This window comes from Alnus glutinosa, chromosome 8 (genome assembly GCF_958979055.1).
Source record: "Alnus glutinosa chromosome 8, dhAlnGlut1.1, whole genome shotgun sequence".
Lineage (NCBI taxonomy): Eukaryota > Viridiplantae > Streptophyta > Magnoliopsida > Fagales > Betulaceae > Alnus > Alnus glutinosa.
In genome coordinates, this window is record NC_084893.1 from 21,010,693 (window position 1) to 21,028,759 (window position 18,067).

Consider the following 18,067-nt stretch of genomic DNA (forward strand, 5'->3'; position numbering starts at 1 on the left):
ACCCCAAGAGAGCAGAGGGAGTGGCCACGTGGCTACCCTTGTGCTATTTTGGAAAGAGAGTGGCTGTGTGGCCACTCCCAAGAATCGAGAAGAGGGTGGCCACGCAACCACCCCTCTCCTCTGTCGGGGTGGTCGCGCTACCATCCTATCCCAATAATTACTTACTTGTATTAGAGGCAATTTTGTAATTTTATTGCTTAAATTGAGGATATTTTTGGTTGAAGAAACAATTGATATACACATGATTGACACATGCAACATTTTCCATCCAAACTAATTAACAAATTTGATATAACTCGAAATAATTTGGTAGTTTAGTTGTCCGAGTTGTGGTGGGTCATAGTTTGAAGGTGCAAGTGAAATTAAGGTGGTAATTTGGAGGGTAAAAAGTGTACATTAAAAAAAAAAAAAAAGACTTTAAAGGATAAAGTGTAATTTACCCATAATTTTAAGTGGCAACGATATAATAACGTTGAACCAACGAACGCACCCCAAATGCTTGCTTATTTAAATGATGTATTCAAGTCTCAAGATGCTCACTTCTTTAACGAATTTCACTAATCAAAAAAAGTGTTTGCCTTTTATTCCTTGAAACTGAATCAGCCGAAAAAGAGAAATAAATAGTACTAGTTTTGAGCTAACTATGTCGATAGACCTAGAAGTATACTCAAATACAAAATGCTGTCATTACATAAGTAGTATTTAAACCATTTCTAAACTTCTGTTGGGCAAGTAGAACGAATATTATACATGTAACATAAACTGGTTTTTTCACAATATGAACCACCCGTCCAGTGAGCTGCAAGCAATTTCACTGAATTTGACTATATGCTTATCTAAGGGCCTTGGTCTTTGTGGTAGTCCTATGAAATCTAAGGTTCGAATCTCCTTTAGGTGCAAACAATTTTTTGGGGCCAGTCTGCCAGCGAAGCTAGAACATTACCTGATCTGAGTCATACTTGGCCAAAAGAATGTGTAATGATCTTGTATATTTTAAGTTTTTTTGTGTGATTTGGGTAATGGAAAATATGGATCAATAGTCGGGTATTTCAATGAACCTAAACCTCCGTTCGACTGATTCGAGCTCACCCAGCTCCAACAACACAAAGATTACAATTTCAGACTTATGATTTGACTTGGCTTATAAACCCCCTTTAACAAACTAACAACCCACTGTTGGCTAACTAAACTAATGGCACACTAAATTAATAGCCCACTAAGCTAATAGACCCCTTACTGTTAAAGGCGTACTTATCTAATAGAGACCTATTACAATTAAAGCCCACACCGAATACATCCCTTACAGAATGTGCTTAGTTTTCATCGTTCGACCAATTCCTAATCTAGTTTAGATCCTCTGATTATGTGATGAAAGAGCTAGAGATTAGATTACGGCCAAATTTATTTTACCACGCCGAAGCTCCTGCTGTCACAAAGTTGATCTTTCAATTTAAAAAGTATTGACGTTTAGGTATTCATTTCTTAATTTTATTTTTTATTTTTTATTTTTTATTTTTAATTTCATCTATCCGTTCGAATTTTTCGTTAAATTATCTCAAAATTTTCAAAATAGCCATTTTTTTTTATTACTATTAAAAGATATAAGACAATTTCAAAGATTCAGACAATGATATTTTTGTAAATTTCGTTAAATCCTGACTAACGCTTAAATTCTTGCAATTTTTTTTTTTTAAAATAAAAAATTGAGTACTATTTTAAGAATTTTGACATCCCGCTGTTACGATTTAAAATAAAACTTTAACTGATGGGTAAAATTGAAAAAAATTAAAAGATATATACACTAAATTGATGCTTTTTAAAGTTTATGAGTATATGGTTGGCCTAAATTACGAATCACACCATGTGGTACTATAATTACAAATCACTTTTTGAACTCGTTTTCCTTCCACCAACTAAACAAAGTTGGTTAATAGATTACAATACAAATGATATTTAGAGGTTGTCTCATTTATTTATATGATGTGGCAAACTAACGAATTCTGTTAATTTGGTAGACGAAAAACGGGTTTAAGAAGTGGTTCGTAATTATAATTTACTACAAGAACTTTTCATGAACTTTTTATACTACAAAAAATGATTCGTAATTTAAGTCAATTCTAAAGATTAATGGTTCAATTATCCCCGATTATAAAAGTGAGAAAAATGGTAAGCAAAGTATTTTTTTTTTTTTTTTAATTTTTTTTTATAAAAAAGTTTATCTAGGAAATTAGGAATACTTATGGTTTTTTTTTTCCTAAAAAAAAAAAAAAAAAACTTAATAAAGCAAAACTGCAACCACCGTCTCCCAATTGGCCCGTGGTGCACTGTATTTCCCATTTTCTAATCCCTATCAATAGCCGCAGTTGACGCAGAGCAGTCAGAGAGATAAGAAAATCTCTCTCTCTCTCTCTCTCTCTCTCTCACTCTCTCTCTCTCTCTCTCGCTTCTCGGAGATGGCCCAGATGGGTTTATCTTCCACAGCTAGGTAAGCTCTCTCTCTCTCTCTCTCTCTCTCTCTCTGTGTTGTTTCTTTTTTCTCACTTGCAATTGTGAGTTTGCAATTTGGTGTACATGCAGTGTGGTCTGTTGTTCTCTGGGATGGAAGTCTTCAAGCTTGTTCCTTCACTTGGGGTTAAACTCTAGCTGCCGCAGCCGACCTCTCTTTCCTCCTAAAAAAAAATGCCTCTCTAAAGAGTTCCATGTAGCATGCTCTTCTTCTTCTTCCCCTTCTTCCGGTATGTTTACTTTTATTCTCTATTCTATGAATGTATGTTTTAGAACCATAGCTTTCTGTCTTCTTCTTCATTTTTTTTTTAAAAAAAAGAAACAAAAATCTTTAAATTGGTGCATATATCATTGTTTGCATTGGGTTTTCTTGAACACATGAAATTAAAGTAGTAAAGTCCAAACCAATCCCAATTTACAATTTTGTTTCTTACTTGTTTGGAAAAGTTGGCCTTATTATATCCTTATTTTTTTTGTTGGGTGCATTGTCATTCAAAAATGGCAAACACAAAAAAGAAACAAAACGAAAAAACAAAGGCAAAATTATGAAAGAATTCTGAAATGATTTTCAACAAGTCGAATTAACCTAAAACGTTGTGGTTGGTACGGGCAAGAGTTACCAATTTCTTCACTAATTTACTGGATTTGATGAAATAACTGAAAAAAAAAAGAAAGAAAATTATATCCTATAAAATTGAATCAAAAAGGAAAATAGGAGCGTGTGTTTATAAAGGGGCTTCTCCTAAAATGCTATCTAATAATGTTACAAAGTGACTGGTGTGTCTAGAAGTTTAATCCGAGAGTAAGAAGAAATTGAAGTAGTTGAAATTTCTTTATGCCGTTGTTTTGTGGCTGTTAGACATCACAATTTCTGATTGAATTGTGGACAACAATGGGACAAACTGTTAGTGGTTGACTGAATCTCTAAACTAAGCGAGTACTAATACGTATTGGTTGCATCAATGCTAGCCTCATACGATTTATGTCATAACAAATGGGTGGGATGATGCTTGGAAATTACTTTATACTCATCTAGACACCAATATCTGTCATGCTATCAAGGAAATGTTTTATCATATTCGTGATTCAGCTTGCCCCTTAAATAGACACCTTAACATTGTTCTTTAAGGATTCAAATCTTATAAGGTTCAACTGGGGATTTTATGATTTCTCTACCTTTTGCAATATGCTTAGGCTGACTGTACAGTATAAAACACTTCATTTCACTTAAAAGTGGATTAGATTTACTAAATCCATGTTCTTAACTATGCATTGATTTCTTTGACTTTGCATAAGTTTTTATTAAGTTCTTTGTGTAATGGCAGTGATGGCTGTTATGTAACTTTGCGTGATATTGTCATTTTTCATTTTATGTGGAATATCTATTCTTTTAATTTTGAGATGCTTCATCATAGCCACCTTGTTCCACTGTCATTTGACTGCCTGAAAGTTATTGCCTGAATTGCACTTAGTATTCTTTTATGCTATATAAGATGAAGAGCATTTTAATTTTAAGTGATGTGTTGGTGCCTGTTTTAATATGACCATTGCTGGTTTTACCGTACATGCTATTTCAGCCCTGCTGTTTTATGCCAGTGGTAGTCTTGGTACCTCTTCTCACTATCGATCTTTTCCCAATGTTTGGACTCCATGTTTCAAGATGCATAGGCCATCTATTTGCATCTGTTTCTTAACCTTGTTATCTTTGGGACTTGTGAAATTTTTTCCTGTGGGAGTCAAGTAATCGTTGAACAGTGGATTATTTTCCTGATGTTTGGGCTCCATGACTGGAGACAAGTGGGCGCTTCCTCTAATATCTAATCTTATTTATATTTCCAGATCCACTCTTGGTTAAGGCTGCAAGAGGAGAACGTGTAAGTCGACCTCCAGCGTGGATGATGCGCCAGGCAGGAAGGTATATGGCTGTTTATAGAAAGCTTGCCGAGAGATATCCATCCTTCAGAGAGAGGTCAGAGACAACTGATCTCATTGTTGAAATCTCTTTGCAGCCTTGGGAAGCTTTCCATCCCGATGGAGTTATTATCTTCTCTGACATATTGACTCCTCTACCTGCATTTGGTGTCCCATTCGACATAGAAGAAGTAAGGGGTCCTGTTATCCAGTCACCTATTCATTCTGAAGAGGGACTGAAGGCTCTGCATCCCATTGACTTAGAGAAACTTCATTTTGTGGGGGAATCCCTTAGAATATTGCGCCGGGAGGTAACTTTGATATTCATAACATGCCTAGGAAGAATGCCAATAGACTGTTTAGTATTAGTTTTCAATGTTATGCTTCTCTTAGTTCTTCAAGTATTTATTTGTTCTTCTATTTAGGTTGGTGGACATGCTGCTGTTTTAGGTTTTGTAGGAGCGCCTTGGACAATAGCTACATATATAGTGGAAGGGGGTACAACGCGTACTTATACAACCATAAAGAGCATGTGTCATACTTCCCCACATGTGTTGAGGGCTCTTCTTTCTCATTTGACACAGGCAATATCTGACTACATTATTTTCCAAGTGCAGTCTGGGGCTCATTGCATACAAATTTTTGATTCATGGGGTGGGCAACTACCACCTGAAATGTGGGAACGCTGGTCAAGGCCTTATATTGAAGAGGTGAGTTGGAATGACTATGGTTTCACTGTTGTAGTTCTATATGGAACTGATTATGTTAATCTGTGCGCTGCAAACTTTTCTTACACCATGCATTATGATATCATGACTTCTTGTGCTCCTTTTTTACCTTGTGGGTATTTCACTTCATCTCATTGTTTGCTTTGTTGAGAAAGTAATAAATTCAATGCATAAAAGCACTAGAGCAAAGCTTTATCCCTTCCATTTCTTGTTCCCTTCCTTAGTGTATTGTTACACTTGGTTGCCCTGATATACGTAAGTGTGAAGTTTTAATTCTAATTTATTAATGAATATTTTGTGTATCATATCAAGACTATCGTCGTAATTTGCAGTTCATGAAGATTGTAGAGCACAATTTGTTACATGTGAAAAGTGATTCATAGACCAAGAACGTCGTTTTCGCCTATCTGTTGTTGCCTTGTTACTTTTCATTTTTATGAATTTTGAATTATACAAGTTATATCTACATGCTTTATAGCATGTTATACTTGACAAAATTGCAGGATTTGTATTTTCTTTTTCATTTTGGTGACCAAAGCATGATTTGGATAAGTTCACACAGTTTCTTCTTTCTCCTTGCAATTCATTGGTTTTCTGAAATTGCAGATTGTAAGTATAGTAAAGAATAAATGTCCTCAAACACCACTTGTTCTCTACATTAATGGAAATGGTGGCCTTCTTGAGCGTATGAAAGGGACTGGTGTGGATGTGGTTGGGCTTGACTGGACAGTGGACATGAAAGATGGAAGGAAACGATTAGGTGGGGAGATCAGTGTACAGGGAAATGTCGACCCTGCTTGCTTATTTTCTCCTCTTCCTGCTCTGACAGAAGAAATCCAAAGGTTTGTGACAATTTTCTGATCAAATTTCCTTCACCTGTAACTCATTCTGGCATGTTAGTGACTTAGAGCCATCTCTGTTTGTCGTTCATTGCATAAGATTGTATAGATGGGACCTTTCTACTCATTCAAGAAATAAGAGTTGAGTAGGTATATAATGCCATTGAAATTGGTGATCAACGAAGTTGTTGTCCCACAGGGTTGATAAAAGATTTTAATTGCTTGGAAAAATTCTTAAATGAAAAATTCTAGACGACACTTACCTGACTCTGCAACTATGAACTGGTTGAGTCCTTTTATTTCATATGTTGAAAAAACCAGTGTAACAAGGGCTACATGGGTGTCATTTTTTAACATAAATGCAAGGTGTCAGACTTTGCAACATCAGAAAAATGGGAATAGGATCCTCTCCATTTCATTGGAAATGGAGAGGAGCTGGTTAGTAAAAAAATTGGGACAAAATTGTCTCAACCTTCAAAGATGGGTACAATTGTCCCACTTTTTTGCCTAACCGGTTCCTCTCCATTTTATTTCATTTTGTATTCCAGAAAAATGCATCTAGCATGCTTCAGTAGCATAATGACATTTACAGGGTGTCTGACTTGATATAAAATGATGGCTAAAATGGGAGTATGAGTTCATTTAGATAATTCTTTCTTGTCTGATTAATTTTAAACTTTTGGTGGTTGAAATTAAACCTCAAATGTACTTTCAAACATGTATAATAATTGAACTAACATAATTTGTTTGCAGGGTTGTGAAGTGTGCAGGTCGAAAGGGGCACATTCTTAATTTAGGGCATGGCGTTCTCGTTGGGACGCCTGAAGAAGCTGTTGCACATTTTTTTGAAGTTGCAAGAAGCTTGAATTTTGATGCATTTTTTCAAGATCAAGCGGTGGAGGATTCTAAATTGGTAGTTTGAGGATGATATTCTTTTAGCACAAGCCGGCTATTTTGTTTTAGTAATTGGATCATTGTCAATTCACGCCTTATTGCTTAATCTCACTATAGCTTGGTAGTTGAGTGCTGCTTGCTTTAAGCTACGAGGCTCTGTACATTCCTGTGGGTGAGGCTAGCAGGTTATAATGAGATGTATCCCCGATGTATGATTCTAGGGATGAATTAATAAACTTGTCTTTTTTCTTTTTTTCCTCTGTCAAACAAAACAAACCATGGAAGAATCTAAGCAAACTGCCAACCAAGCAGTGGTTGAACATTATTAGAGCACCATTCTTCTCCATATCTGTCTAAATCATACAAAGCATGATCAATGTCATGCGCTTAAATCCGTGAAATTCCTCCGGAAGATTCTCAAAACTGCAGTAAAGCCTCGGTTAGGTTCTTGAGTGCCTTGTCGTATGATAAAAATCCCATGAACCAGAATTCATGAGCATCCCTTGTGACAATCTGGATGTACTTTTCTGAAGGGTTCGATCTGTTAGCAGAAGGATTGACTCCTCCCAACTGTTCAAGCTCCGCAACAATCTAGACATCGACCTCAAACGTAGAATTATATAGTTTCTAGCATTACTCAAAAAACAAAAAGTAAAAAATAAAAAATAAAATAAAAATTGAAAAAATTATGAGTGTAATACCTTGTAGTAGCTCCACTCGGGGTGGCCTGGGGAGGGGTAATAACAGAGGGGATTGTCACTGCAAAAGGCAAGTCTTTTAGTGGATAAGTAGAGTGTTCCGATGACAGGTCCAGAGGCAGTAGAAAGATAGCAGGCATATGACTTTAAGAGCTTCTCTCCTGGCAAAATATTAAATGCTTGCTGGAATACTTTATCATGCCCTCCTTCAGCGATCACCTTCGTCCCTTGAACAATCCTTGCCATTGCTGCATCCGTGACACTAGGATTTGTTCTCACTGTAGTTCAAATCAGTAAATTACTTGTCTAACTCAAATGCATATCATCTTATTAACACGCTTGGTTAATGATAATTAACATAAAATGGAAAACCCATTCGGAAAATACAAAATTTAAACAATTCACATATACAAATTCAATGGTGATTTGGAGGTGTAGACTTGAAAGCGTACGAAGCATTTCTCTTCTTGATATCATGCATCGACTTCTCAAGCCCCTTAAGATTGCGCCACATGTTCAAGCCCTTTCTCATATTAATTACGTCACATTCCAACAATTTCATTCCACTATCTTCCATTCGCCCACATTCTAACAATTTCATTTCTACTATATTTTTATCCCATAATGCTCATGTAGAAATTTTTTAGAGGCTGCATGAGCATTTCCCTCACCTTGTGGGCAAGGTGCTCTGAAGGGGTGAGGTATGTTATGGGTCTGACAGTGGTAAACACGGTGACGAAGGGCAGCCATGGTTGGTTAGTCATTTGGCATCAAAAAAAGAAATTGAAAACGGTGAAAAATATGAAGACTTTGAAGTTTCTCAGAAGCTTGCATGTATTTAGGGAAATGTAACATACCCCACCCCTTCAGAGCACCTTGCCCACAAGGTGAGGAAAATGCTCATGCAGCTGGCCTCTAAAAATTTTCCCATATATGTCGAGTCTTCATCTTGTGTCCCTTTCCACTTCACCAACGTACACCTCAACCATGACTCCGTTCCCATGTTTCCTGCTTCTCATTTGCAGTATTTGTTCAAGCTCCAATTCGATTCCGCCGTGCTCGTCCACGAAGTGCTTCGTTTGCATTCCGATTGAAAGGAGGGTTAAAAAAAAAAAAAAAAATGCTTCGTTCGCATCCTGATCGAAAGGAGGGTTAAACAGACTTTCAAAAAGCCCCAATCTCAAACCATTCGAACGAGAAAGCCGCAGAGACGTCTAGCTGATTGAAGCCAGATTGAAGCCCGATTGATGCCCATTTGAACGCCATATGTCGAAATTGTGAAACTCTAGATTTGGTTCGAACCAAATTGCGCCAGAAAGTAAAAACCTAGTCGACTCAGCTTAAAAGGACATATTTTCTGCAATTCTATGTAAGTCTCGTAACCCACGTCTTTTGTACAATTAGAGAGGTAACATTCCATTATTATAAGAGAAGTTTGTCTTAATTCTTGATCATAAATCAATCAAACCATAGAAAAGCCTACAACCACTAGAGTTTTGGTTCGAAGCGGACATGGTTCGTTTATGAAGGCGATCCATTTAAAAGAAGGCCATAGATTCTGGAGCCATTGCTGTGAAGGTAAACGCGTCATTTATCAGGGTTACAAGATTGAGTCTTATGAGTTATATAACATAAATCTTCTATAATAGACCTTTGGGGTTGGCTGACTCCCGAAGTTATTTTACTTTTGAAGAGTTTTTCAAAAGGTATTCACTCCGTTACCATTTTTTTTTTTTTTTGCTTTCTTAGATTTTGGTTTTGATCACTACAAAAATTAGTTTGATAATTAGCTTAATAACCGAGTGTTTAACGCTTAAGCTCCATTTGTTTAGATGTGAAATATTTTTTGGCATACGTTTTCCCTAATTTTCAGTGTCTGGGACGATCAAAAATTGTTTTCAAACCGAAAATATTTTCAGTTGACCGGAAAAACCTTCTTTAATTTCCATAAAATAGTTTTCATTTTTTAAAACCGTAAACTATTTTTTTGAGTTTGAGTTTCTCCTTCTCGCACGTATTCTTTCTTGCAGTTCATTCTTTGGTGCCGTCGGAGGTCACTAGCCGCTGCCGGAATCTGCCACTGAAGGGTGTCGTCTGTCTCTGATTTTTCGTACGAACCAAACGCTTGAAAATATTTTTCAACAAAAAAACAAAAAAAAAAAACGTCAAAACAAACGCAGACTTACAGCTTAGCATCTAAATCCCGAGTTTCCCATTACAAGAATTACAGTATTTTTCTACACTCAGTCCTGTCGCAGGCGGTCAGGCCCATTTTATTAACATATATCAAGACAAGGCTGTACCAATACGTATCTTCAGCCAAGACTACAATAGCCGTAGAGAACGAAGACCCTAGCCTATCTAAAACGACTTTTTCCAGTAAGGAAGAAAGTGACAGCATCCATTGATCGATCCAAGTTCAAGCGGAGAAGTTTTATTTTATTTTTAGTTTTAATGGGTTCAAGCGGCCGGAGACTTGTAACAGATCGAGTAGAAGAAGATTCAGGAAACAAAGGAAATATTCGATAAACCTGCAAATAAAGACTACTCACGGTGATGCCAGACATTGTCGGCCATGGCCCCTGCTTTTCTTGTCACAACTTCGGCCCTCTTCCCACACTGACTCAACGCGTCAACTATCTTTTCCATCGGACCTGAAGCATTACGGATCATATATATCTTATTTCCAACGAACAACGACAACAAAAATAATATATATCTCTATTAAAAAAAAAAAAAAATACTCACGTTTCCCAGATGACGATGTGGGCACAGGGGTGATGTTGACGTAAGGGTTACTGTAGTTATTGTCGTTGTTCATTTTGTTGTTGTTGTTGATATGGTGTTTGGTCGACTGATCGAGAATTGCAGTACTAACGTCGGCCTTAATGATCCGACGGAGCCAAGCGTGTGGAAGATGGTGATGCAAAGAGGAGAACCACCCTTTTGGCAAAAGCCAAACAACTGAATATGTTCGTTCCCAGAGGTGGACCTTTAACTAGAATGTTCTCCATTACAAAAAGAAAAAAGAAAAGAAAAAATGAAAGTGCATATACAACTACTACAATATTTACATTTAAAGACTAATATTTATCGACCGTCGAAGACTATGACCTAATTACAGTTGACAACGACCTACATAGTTACAATTGAAGACTGTGACATAGCTATATATAGTTGAAGTTTATTACTTAGTCACAGCTTGTTATATTGTAAACATCACTCAAATAAACAAGAACAAAATGTAATTTTTTTAGACTTTATCGATTTTATGAACATAAATCATAGACCGAATTATATAATTCTTTATGTCTCTATTTTATTATTCCGCGTGATATTATCTTTCAAAATAAAATCTCATAGCTTCATAAACATGGCGGTTTGCATGTTTATCTATTTTTCATCGGCAACAACCAACAAAGTCTTGACTCTTGGCTAAACGATTTCAATTAATTCTAGTTTTGTGGCTTAATTAACTTTAGTGATATTATATTATAGGTCAAAAGTTTTTGAACAATGCGAATTTTACAAGTTGAGCATTTTGGAATAAGAATTAAAACTGGGTGCTCAGGAATTTTTTTTCTTTTTTTATTTTTTGAAAATATTCAGTGCGTCACTTTAGAACACTTAATATGATCTAAAATGGGCCCGAATGATGGTTGAAAAAGCTTGATAGACTTGAAAAACCAGCTCAATTGCGTCCAATTAGAGCATCTTCAATAGTAGTGGATATTTTAAAAGAACAAAAACCGATTAAGAAAAAGAAAATCTAATTAAAAGCTCCAATAGAAAATACTTTTGAATAGGGTCGTAAATGAATAAGTCTGTTCGATAACTAGCTCGATACCCGATAAGATAAATTAATTCGACCTGAATTCAGTTCATCAAAGCAGAAATTCGCTCGATTATTAAATGAGACATACTCGCATAAACTTGGCTTAACTGAATTAATATTCGTAAATTCAGCTCGTATAAATTCGGCCCGACTCCATTACTAAAAAGTCAATAATTTATTAGCATTAATGTTTTTTAATTGCCTTTACAGAAAATGTGGCTAATTCTGTATTTGACATTGTTTTTTAGAAATTTCAAAGTCGTAAGATTAGCATCGTTAATTTATATGGACGTATAATACATTATCTTCGTTAATTTTTAGTTAAATGACAATAAAATGTCTTAAATTATCGTTGTTTCTTCATAAACGAATAGTATTTTATGTAGAAAAATTTATCTTCTTTTAATTTAGAGACAAAGAATGGTAGCTGTTTTAGCTCTATTGTCGTTTTTACCTAAACAATGCAAAACATTTTTTTTTTTTTTTTGGTTGTTAAGCTCGTTAGCTTGACTCGGTTAATGTTCGTGAACATAATTCGTATAAAGCGCGACTCAACTCGTTAGCTTGTTCATATATATATATATTTTTTAAAATAAATAAATATGCAAATATGTATATATATGTTCAACATATTAACTAGTTAGTTTATATACGATATTAGCAACAACTATTGTCGTCTCTAATACTCAAATATTAGCGACGACCCCTCTTGTCGCTAATACTCAAATATTAATTGTGATGACGTGTGTTATTGCTAATGGCTTCCTGCAACATCCCACATGCAAAACAAAATTCATGACTTAATGTGAGCAATGGCTTTGTTGTTGTCGCTAGTAGCAAATATTTTTTGTAGCATTAGCAAGCAATCACAAAATGTCGTTGCTGATAAATGTAAATAGGCTCTACTCTTATTGTTATTGTTAGAATATATATTTTTCGTATATTCTATATTTGGTTGATATTGTAATATTCTCTATCTACGGGTTAATTGTAATCAAATCATAGTGATTTACGGGTTAATTATATATATGTATTCTAGACCCTATAAATAGGAACCTTTGTCTTGTAGACATACAAGTTAATACTTTGTATTTACTATAAATCTTATAAATAGAGACTTTTGTATTGCAGACATACAAGTCAATACTTTGTATTTACTTTAAACTCTATAAATAATGATCTTTGTATTGCAAATATACAAGTCAATAAACACAATGTAGTCCTTAGGACTAATTCGTAGTGGTAAACGTAGGTGTTTAACACCAAATCACCCATATGTAATTCTTTGCGGTCTTTTCTCTCTTATTTTCACGGTTATTATTCTATTTTAGCTTTCTTCATTATTGTTCCCGTTTTGCATTAAGTTGAGCTGCAGGAAATATCCATTTATTGTTTTGTTGATATAAAATCAGGAGGTAGAATCTGGTCTAAGCAACCGTGGTATTTGACACTATAAACTAAACCATATTGAATACAATTTCAAATAACTAATTAGGAAAAATTATATTTTACCTACTTTTCTTTTAGGTCGAATTTGAGTTGCCAAATTTTGAAGGGTGTATTTTACTCGTATGTGTTGTAATTATGTTTAGTTTTTATTTATGAGGTTAATGTACTAAGATTGTAATGATTTACACACGAATTTTAAGGAATTGAGAGTAAAAAAAAAATTACTGGATGTGACTTCAGTGGGTATAGTTTACTGTTTTAAATAATAGGTTGGCAGCTGGAAATCAAGGTAAACCGTAGCTGGAAACCTTTGTTTTTTTGCTTTCCACTTGGTGATTGGACCTCATTATTATCTCTCATGCTTTACTTAGGATTTCATATGTCACCAAAAAAGGAAAAAAAACAAAAAGAATTACTTTTCGTACAATTTGATTACAAAACATTGACATCACCTTTTTTTTTTTATTATTATTTTATTTTATTTTCACTTTTGAGTAAGATTGAAGTTGGGCATTAAACCAAACCCCAGATGTATGACACCACTCCCATGAATTGACAATGAGATGAGTTGTAATGCTCTCAAATTTATGAACTAATAATTAATTTGGAGTATTACTGTATATTAATATCTTAAACATAAAATAAGCAGTAAAAATTGGGTATATATTTGTAAAACTACCAACATCAATTACCACAACCAAAATATCTACTAAATAACCATGATATAATACCATAATCATTGTATAACGTTCATCACCATCAAAATTTATATCTAAGTCATGATTCAATTCACAACCAACACATTGTAAATAAGTCTAATTAATATAACCCCAAAAGAAATACCAAGTGCCGAAAGTCATTTGAATTAGGAAACAAAAAAGTATTGAAAGTCATTTTTTGCATAGAATGTCCCCAAAGAAATAGGAACGATTAAATCAAACTTGATAAGTAAAACACACGTGATAAAACGCTCATGAGGTGAGCCTCCATTTATAAATATGTAAGTAATTAAAATGTGTCATATATTGACGTTTCAAAAGTGATCAGTTTAGTTCCTAAGGGGTAGCTCAATCGGTTGGGGATCACGCCTTATAAAGTGGAGGTTACTAATTCAAATCCCCTCTCCCCCCTCTTGTGTGAATATGTCAAAAAAGAAAGAAAGAAAAAAAGAAAGAAAGAAGTGATAAGTTCAAAAATATCTCAATTGATGCTTTATAACTTGCAGGACAACATGATTTAAATAAATAATGTGAGGTAGCAACATTTTTTTTTTTTTTTTTTTTTAATTTTTACAGAAAATGCAACAACTTCATTGATCAATATAAAGGACTTTGCTCAACAAGGACAGTAGAAAGGATACAAGAAGGAATTTCCCCGACCGAAACCCGATCTAGTATGGACCTCAAGGCAATTTTTGTCATGTCATGCGCAACTTTGTTAGCACTTCTGCGGATGTGAAGTACGTCAAAAGATTGGTACTCTTGCAACCGGATCCTGGCGTCTTCAATCACATTCCCATACATTCACATTCACATGCCCATACAAAATTTTGTATTTTTTCATAAATCAATGATCTGATTAAAATATGCTGATACATATATGTAAATTTTTATTTATGTCATAACTCTTTTTCATATGACCTATCTGTACCCTGAGCCATCTTACAGTAACCTTTGCGTGTCCATTTGGGCCTCTATTACAACCCCGCTACTACGGGCGATGTACATATATAGCGTGATATTTTATTTAATCGACCAGGTCCAACCTTAGGCGACTCTCTCAACCTAGAAATATCTTTCACCACTCCCCTTCAACTAGCTCTTGAAGAAACCTTTTCAAACTTAACCACCAATGCTCTTAAAATCTAGAGATCAAACCTTGTCAGTACCTACTCGTTTAATAGCACCATCCCATAACACCAAAAAAAATAAAAATAGTAATAGTAATAATAATAAAAATAAAAATAACTCACTTTTTTCAAAGCTAGAGTTTTTTTCTTGTGAAAAATCCTTTTCTTCCATCTCTAGCACAACTCCACACACATACTACAAAGCACACACAAAATTATCACCTAACATGTTTTTAATACATGAAATCAAAGAACCAAGAAAAAATTAAACCCCTTACTTCTTCGTTTTCTCTCCCTCCCTCTCTCTCTCTCTCTCTCTCCCTCTCCCCCCTGCTGGAAGACACACAAATGGGAGCTAGGGTTTTATCTTAGGGTTTTTAAAGGCTTATCCCCGCTACTGCAGTTGTTTGGGGACTCATTTGAGTCACATACAGAGATGCTCTCATTCAAACAACTCGTATTCCATTCGAACAAGATTAAACCATCATGGCATCTTTCGAATGCGTTGCCTTGTTCGAACGATTTGTCTCATTTGAACGGGTTACCTCGTTCAATCGAGGCCTCCGAGTTAGAACTCTTAAGGTTTTAAATTCTCTTTCTTTTGTTCCAATTACCTTATGTCTAATCTCTGCCTTGATAATTTTTTTTCTATTCACCCTCTCTTGACTAAACTTACTTAATGGGTTCGTTAAAGTATTCTTAAATTTTTGGTTAGCCACGTGTTTGGACGGGGTATTACGTACATGAATAGGACTCAAACCAAAGAGCTCACATGTGAAACTATCTACCTATACCATAGTTAAATTGGATTTAATTTTAGTGAAGTTTGGATTAAAAGAGCTCATATATAGTCTAACAAATGAAGGGTTTTCCTTTGCTTGAATATGAGTTAATGAGCTAACAATGTGCTTTGTCATCAGATACGAGATTGGGCATGTTAATGTGATCAAGTTAAATTACATACTAGAACATGCAATAACAAAAGTACAAGAGTTGGTAAGCGTGTGCAGGTGGGCGATTAAAAACCGACTCGCATCTATTATCTAACAATCTACGTGGGTCATATGCGAATTTTGTGCTCCTAATTAATAACAGGCAGGTGAATATCATATTTACTATCCGTATGTATGCGGGCAAATAGAAGAATATAGGTATAAATTATCCACCTCCACCTACTATATATATATATATATATATATATATAGTTTTGCCTTATAAAACATCGTTGTTGTGGTTTATAAATACATGTATTGCCCAATATATGTTTACTATTCAATTTGTATTTTCATATTACAATTTACAAGTATATTTAATTTTTTGTTCAAAAATTAGATTAAACCCATGGGTTTTAAAAAAAAACAATTCCATATAAATTACTTCCATAATTAAAAGAAAAAAGAAACCCAAAATACAAAGTGAATGTCACAGGTGGTTAGAATAAAACAACCGCCTGCCCGTGTATAATTATGGCGGATTCCACCTGTCTTGAATGAGCGTATAGGTGGTTACTGAAATTTGCCCTCCGTAAATTTGTAAATATGAAATAAGAGTATCATCTGTCTATATAGTGCAATTTACACCCTTGAGAGTTGGGTTTAGGTAATGAAAATTTCAAAATTCCTAATTAGCTGTCAAACAAGAATAACTTTTTGGACAAGCCGCTCACACAAAAATAGGTATAGCAAAATTTCCAAAGCACGACTTTCAACGTACAGGCTAATTAAGCCCTCCCCTAAATCGTTAGTGAAAATTTTCAAGCTACAGAATGGAAGGGGATTCGACCTAAATATAGAGCTCCGAGATGATCCATTAATTAACTGTAAATACATCTTAGACTGAACATTCAACCTAGTCCTTAAAAAAAAAAAAAAAAAAGTATAAGAACACGTACAAACAAAGTACGTGAGATCAGTTTTTAAAATAATTTTAGAAAAAATAACACCAAGGTCAATGCATCCCGAGCCTTTCAACCAACTAGCTTCACAACATCCTTATTTTAAGGTTGAGCCTGTAAAATGTGTAGCTGCGCTGCTACGTACGTACAAATAACATGCAAACTATTGTAGAATTTATCAAAGGGTTTTATTTTTTAAAAGAAAATGGTAGCTCAAACCCTTTGATGCGAATCTGATGATTCAATATCTTGTAGTATTGAAGCTTAGATAGTGTGGAATGATTGTTCTTGTGTGTCATGTCGAGAATTTTTGATTTTATGCTTTGTGTTTTTCTTAGAATTGTATTTTGTACATTCCTTGTAAGAAGATGATGAATGCATGAATGTAAGGCTCTTAATTAAGAACAAATGATCAGGTGGAAATTAAGTATTAAGTGGAAATTAATACTCTTACATTATATATATGCTCTTTTTATGCATCTTTTCCTAACTTTTTTTTTTTTTTTTTTTTTCATTAAATTGAATTCTTATCATCTTTTACATAAATATACCTTGATACCCTTTAGTCTTGTCAAACTCATCGATCATTCAATATTTGGCTAGATTAATTCTATAAGGAAAGGGTTTTCTTCCTCTAACCTAGTCGAAAATAATTTCCTCTTAACTTTATTAATGCTATTAAAATAGCATATATTTTTCATGTGATCAAGAAATGCATAACAATTTTATAAGATGGGTTTGAGGAAATTCCTTCAACCCAATTTGAAAGAAAATCTATATATACATAGGTTGTAATACTCTAGAAAACCTATGAATGGTTTTAAAGATTTGAATGGGGGGATTTTAACGAGATTGCTGAACAATCACAGAAGTGCGGAGCAGTACAAAGGCTTAATAGATAAATGGAGGCTTTCAGAAAAGTTATGGAGGAATGTCATAGGGTACAAAGGCTCAAAGTTCACTTGGAATGATAAGAGAACATATCATAACTTCACAAGGGAGAGGCTTGACAAGGGGGTAGCAAATCCGATTTGGTGTGAGAAATTTGAGATTATCGATGTTGTGGCCATGGTAGTAAATACTAATAGACGTGCATAATTTCATTTACCATTCATCATTCATTCATCTTGATAAACTCACAATCAAGCCCATAAATTAAATAAAATGATTACAAAGAAAATCAAACAAACAAATATTATAAAATATAATGACAATTGTATTGTATTTAAAATATTATTATAATTCAAAAAAATACCAAACATTCGTTATTAAAAAACTTAAGATGATTCATTCATTGAATTCAAAAGTTGATTTTGGGCTACAATAAATATAATTATTTGTATATATATATAAAAACCGGTTACCAGGTTATTAATCAATTTCTTAAAACCCAAAAACCGCAACCGGGGTACTTGGTTATCTGGTTATCCGGTTGCGATTATTTTCAATTTTTCGGTTTCCCGGT

The 18,067-nt window shown here is 34.5% G+C and overlaps 2 protein-coding genes across 2 annotated transcripts; one reads left to right on the forward strand and one right to left on the reverse strand.

The window, feature by feature from the left end:
- The first annotated feature begins 2,329 nt into the window (after positions 1–2,329).
- LOC133875799 (uroporphyrinogen decarboxylase 1, chloroplastic) lies at positions 2,330–7,129 on the forward strand. The gene is made up of 6 exons (XM_062314035.1): positions 2,330–2,485; positions 2,578–2,735; positions 4,345–4,727; positions 4,842–5,126; positions 5,751–5,986; positions 6,737–7,129. The coding sequence occupies exons 1-6, from the start codon at positions 2,454–2,456 to the stop codon at positions 6,903–6,905; spliced, it is 1,263 nt and encodes a 420-aa protein (XP_062170019.1). The 5' UTR covers positions 2,330–2,453; the 3' UTR covers positions 6,906–7,129.
- Positions 7,130–7,161: 32 nt separating this feature from the next.
- Positions 7,162–14,382, reverse strand: LOC133876204 (GEM-like protein 2). Its single transcript, XM_062314489.1, has 6 exons — positions 14,190–14,382; positions 13,552–13,631; positions 10,324–10,573; positions 10,128–10,229; positions 7,579–7,853; positions 7,162–7,468 (listed from the first exon to the last, which is right to left on the reverse strand). The coding sequence occupies exons 1-6, from the start codon at positions 14,380–14,382 to the stop codon at positions 7,295–7,297; spliced, it is 1,074 nt and encodes a 357-aa protein (XP_062170473.1). The 3' UTR covers positions 7,162–7,294.
- Between the last annotated feature and the right edge of the window lie 3,685 nt (positions 14,383–18,067).

Bases quoted from the DNA above. Each gene is read 5' to 3' on its own strand.
- LOC133875799 (XM_062314035.1), top strand. From the start codon at position 2,454: ATGGCCCAGATGGGTTTATCTTCCACAGCTAG. The intron at 4,728-4,841 runs GTAACTTTGATA...TCTTCTATTTAG, and splicing joins TTAGAATATTGCGCCGGGAG to GTTGGTGGACATGCTGCTGT. The intron at 5,127-5,750 runs GTGAGTTGGAAT...CTGAAATTGCAG, and splicing joins CAAGGCCTTATATTGAAGAG to ATTGTAAGTATAGTAAAGAA.
- LOC133876204 (XM_062314489.1), bottom strand. From the start codon at position 14,382: ATGTATGGGAATGTGATTGAAGACGCCAGGATCCGGTTGCAAGAGTAC. The intron at 10,230-10,323 runs GTGAGTATTTTT...GTAATGCTTCAG, and splicing joins CACATCGTCATCTGGGAAAC to GTCCGATGGAAAAGATAGTT. The intron at 7,469-7,578 runs GTATTACACTCA...GTCGATGTCTAG, and splicing joins CCGAGTGGAGCTACTACAAG to ATTGTTGCGGAGCTTGAACA.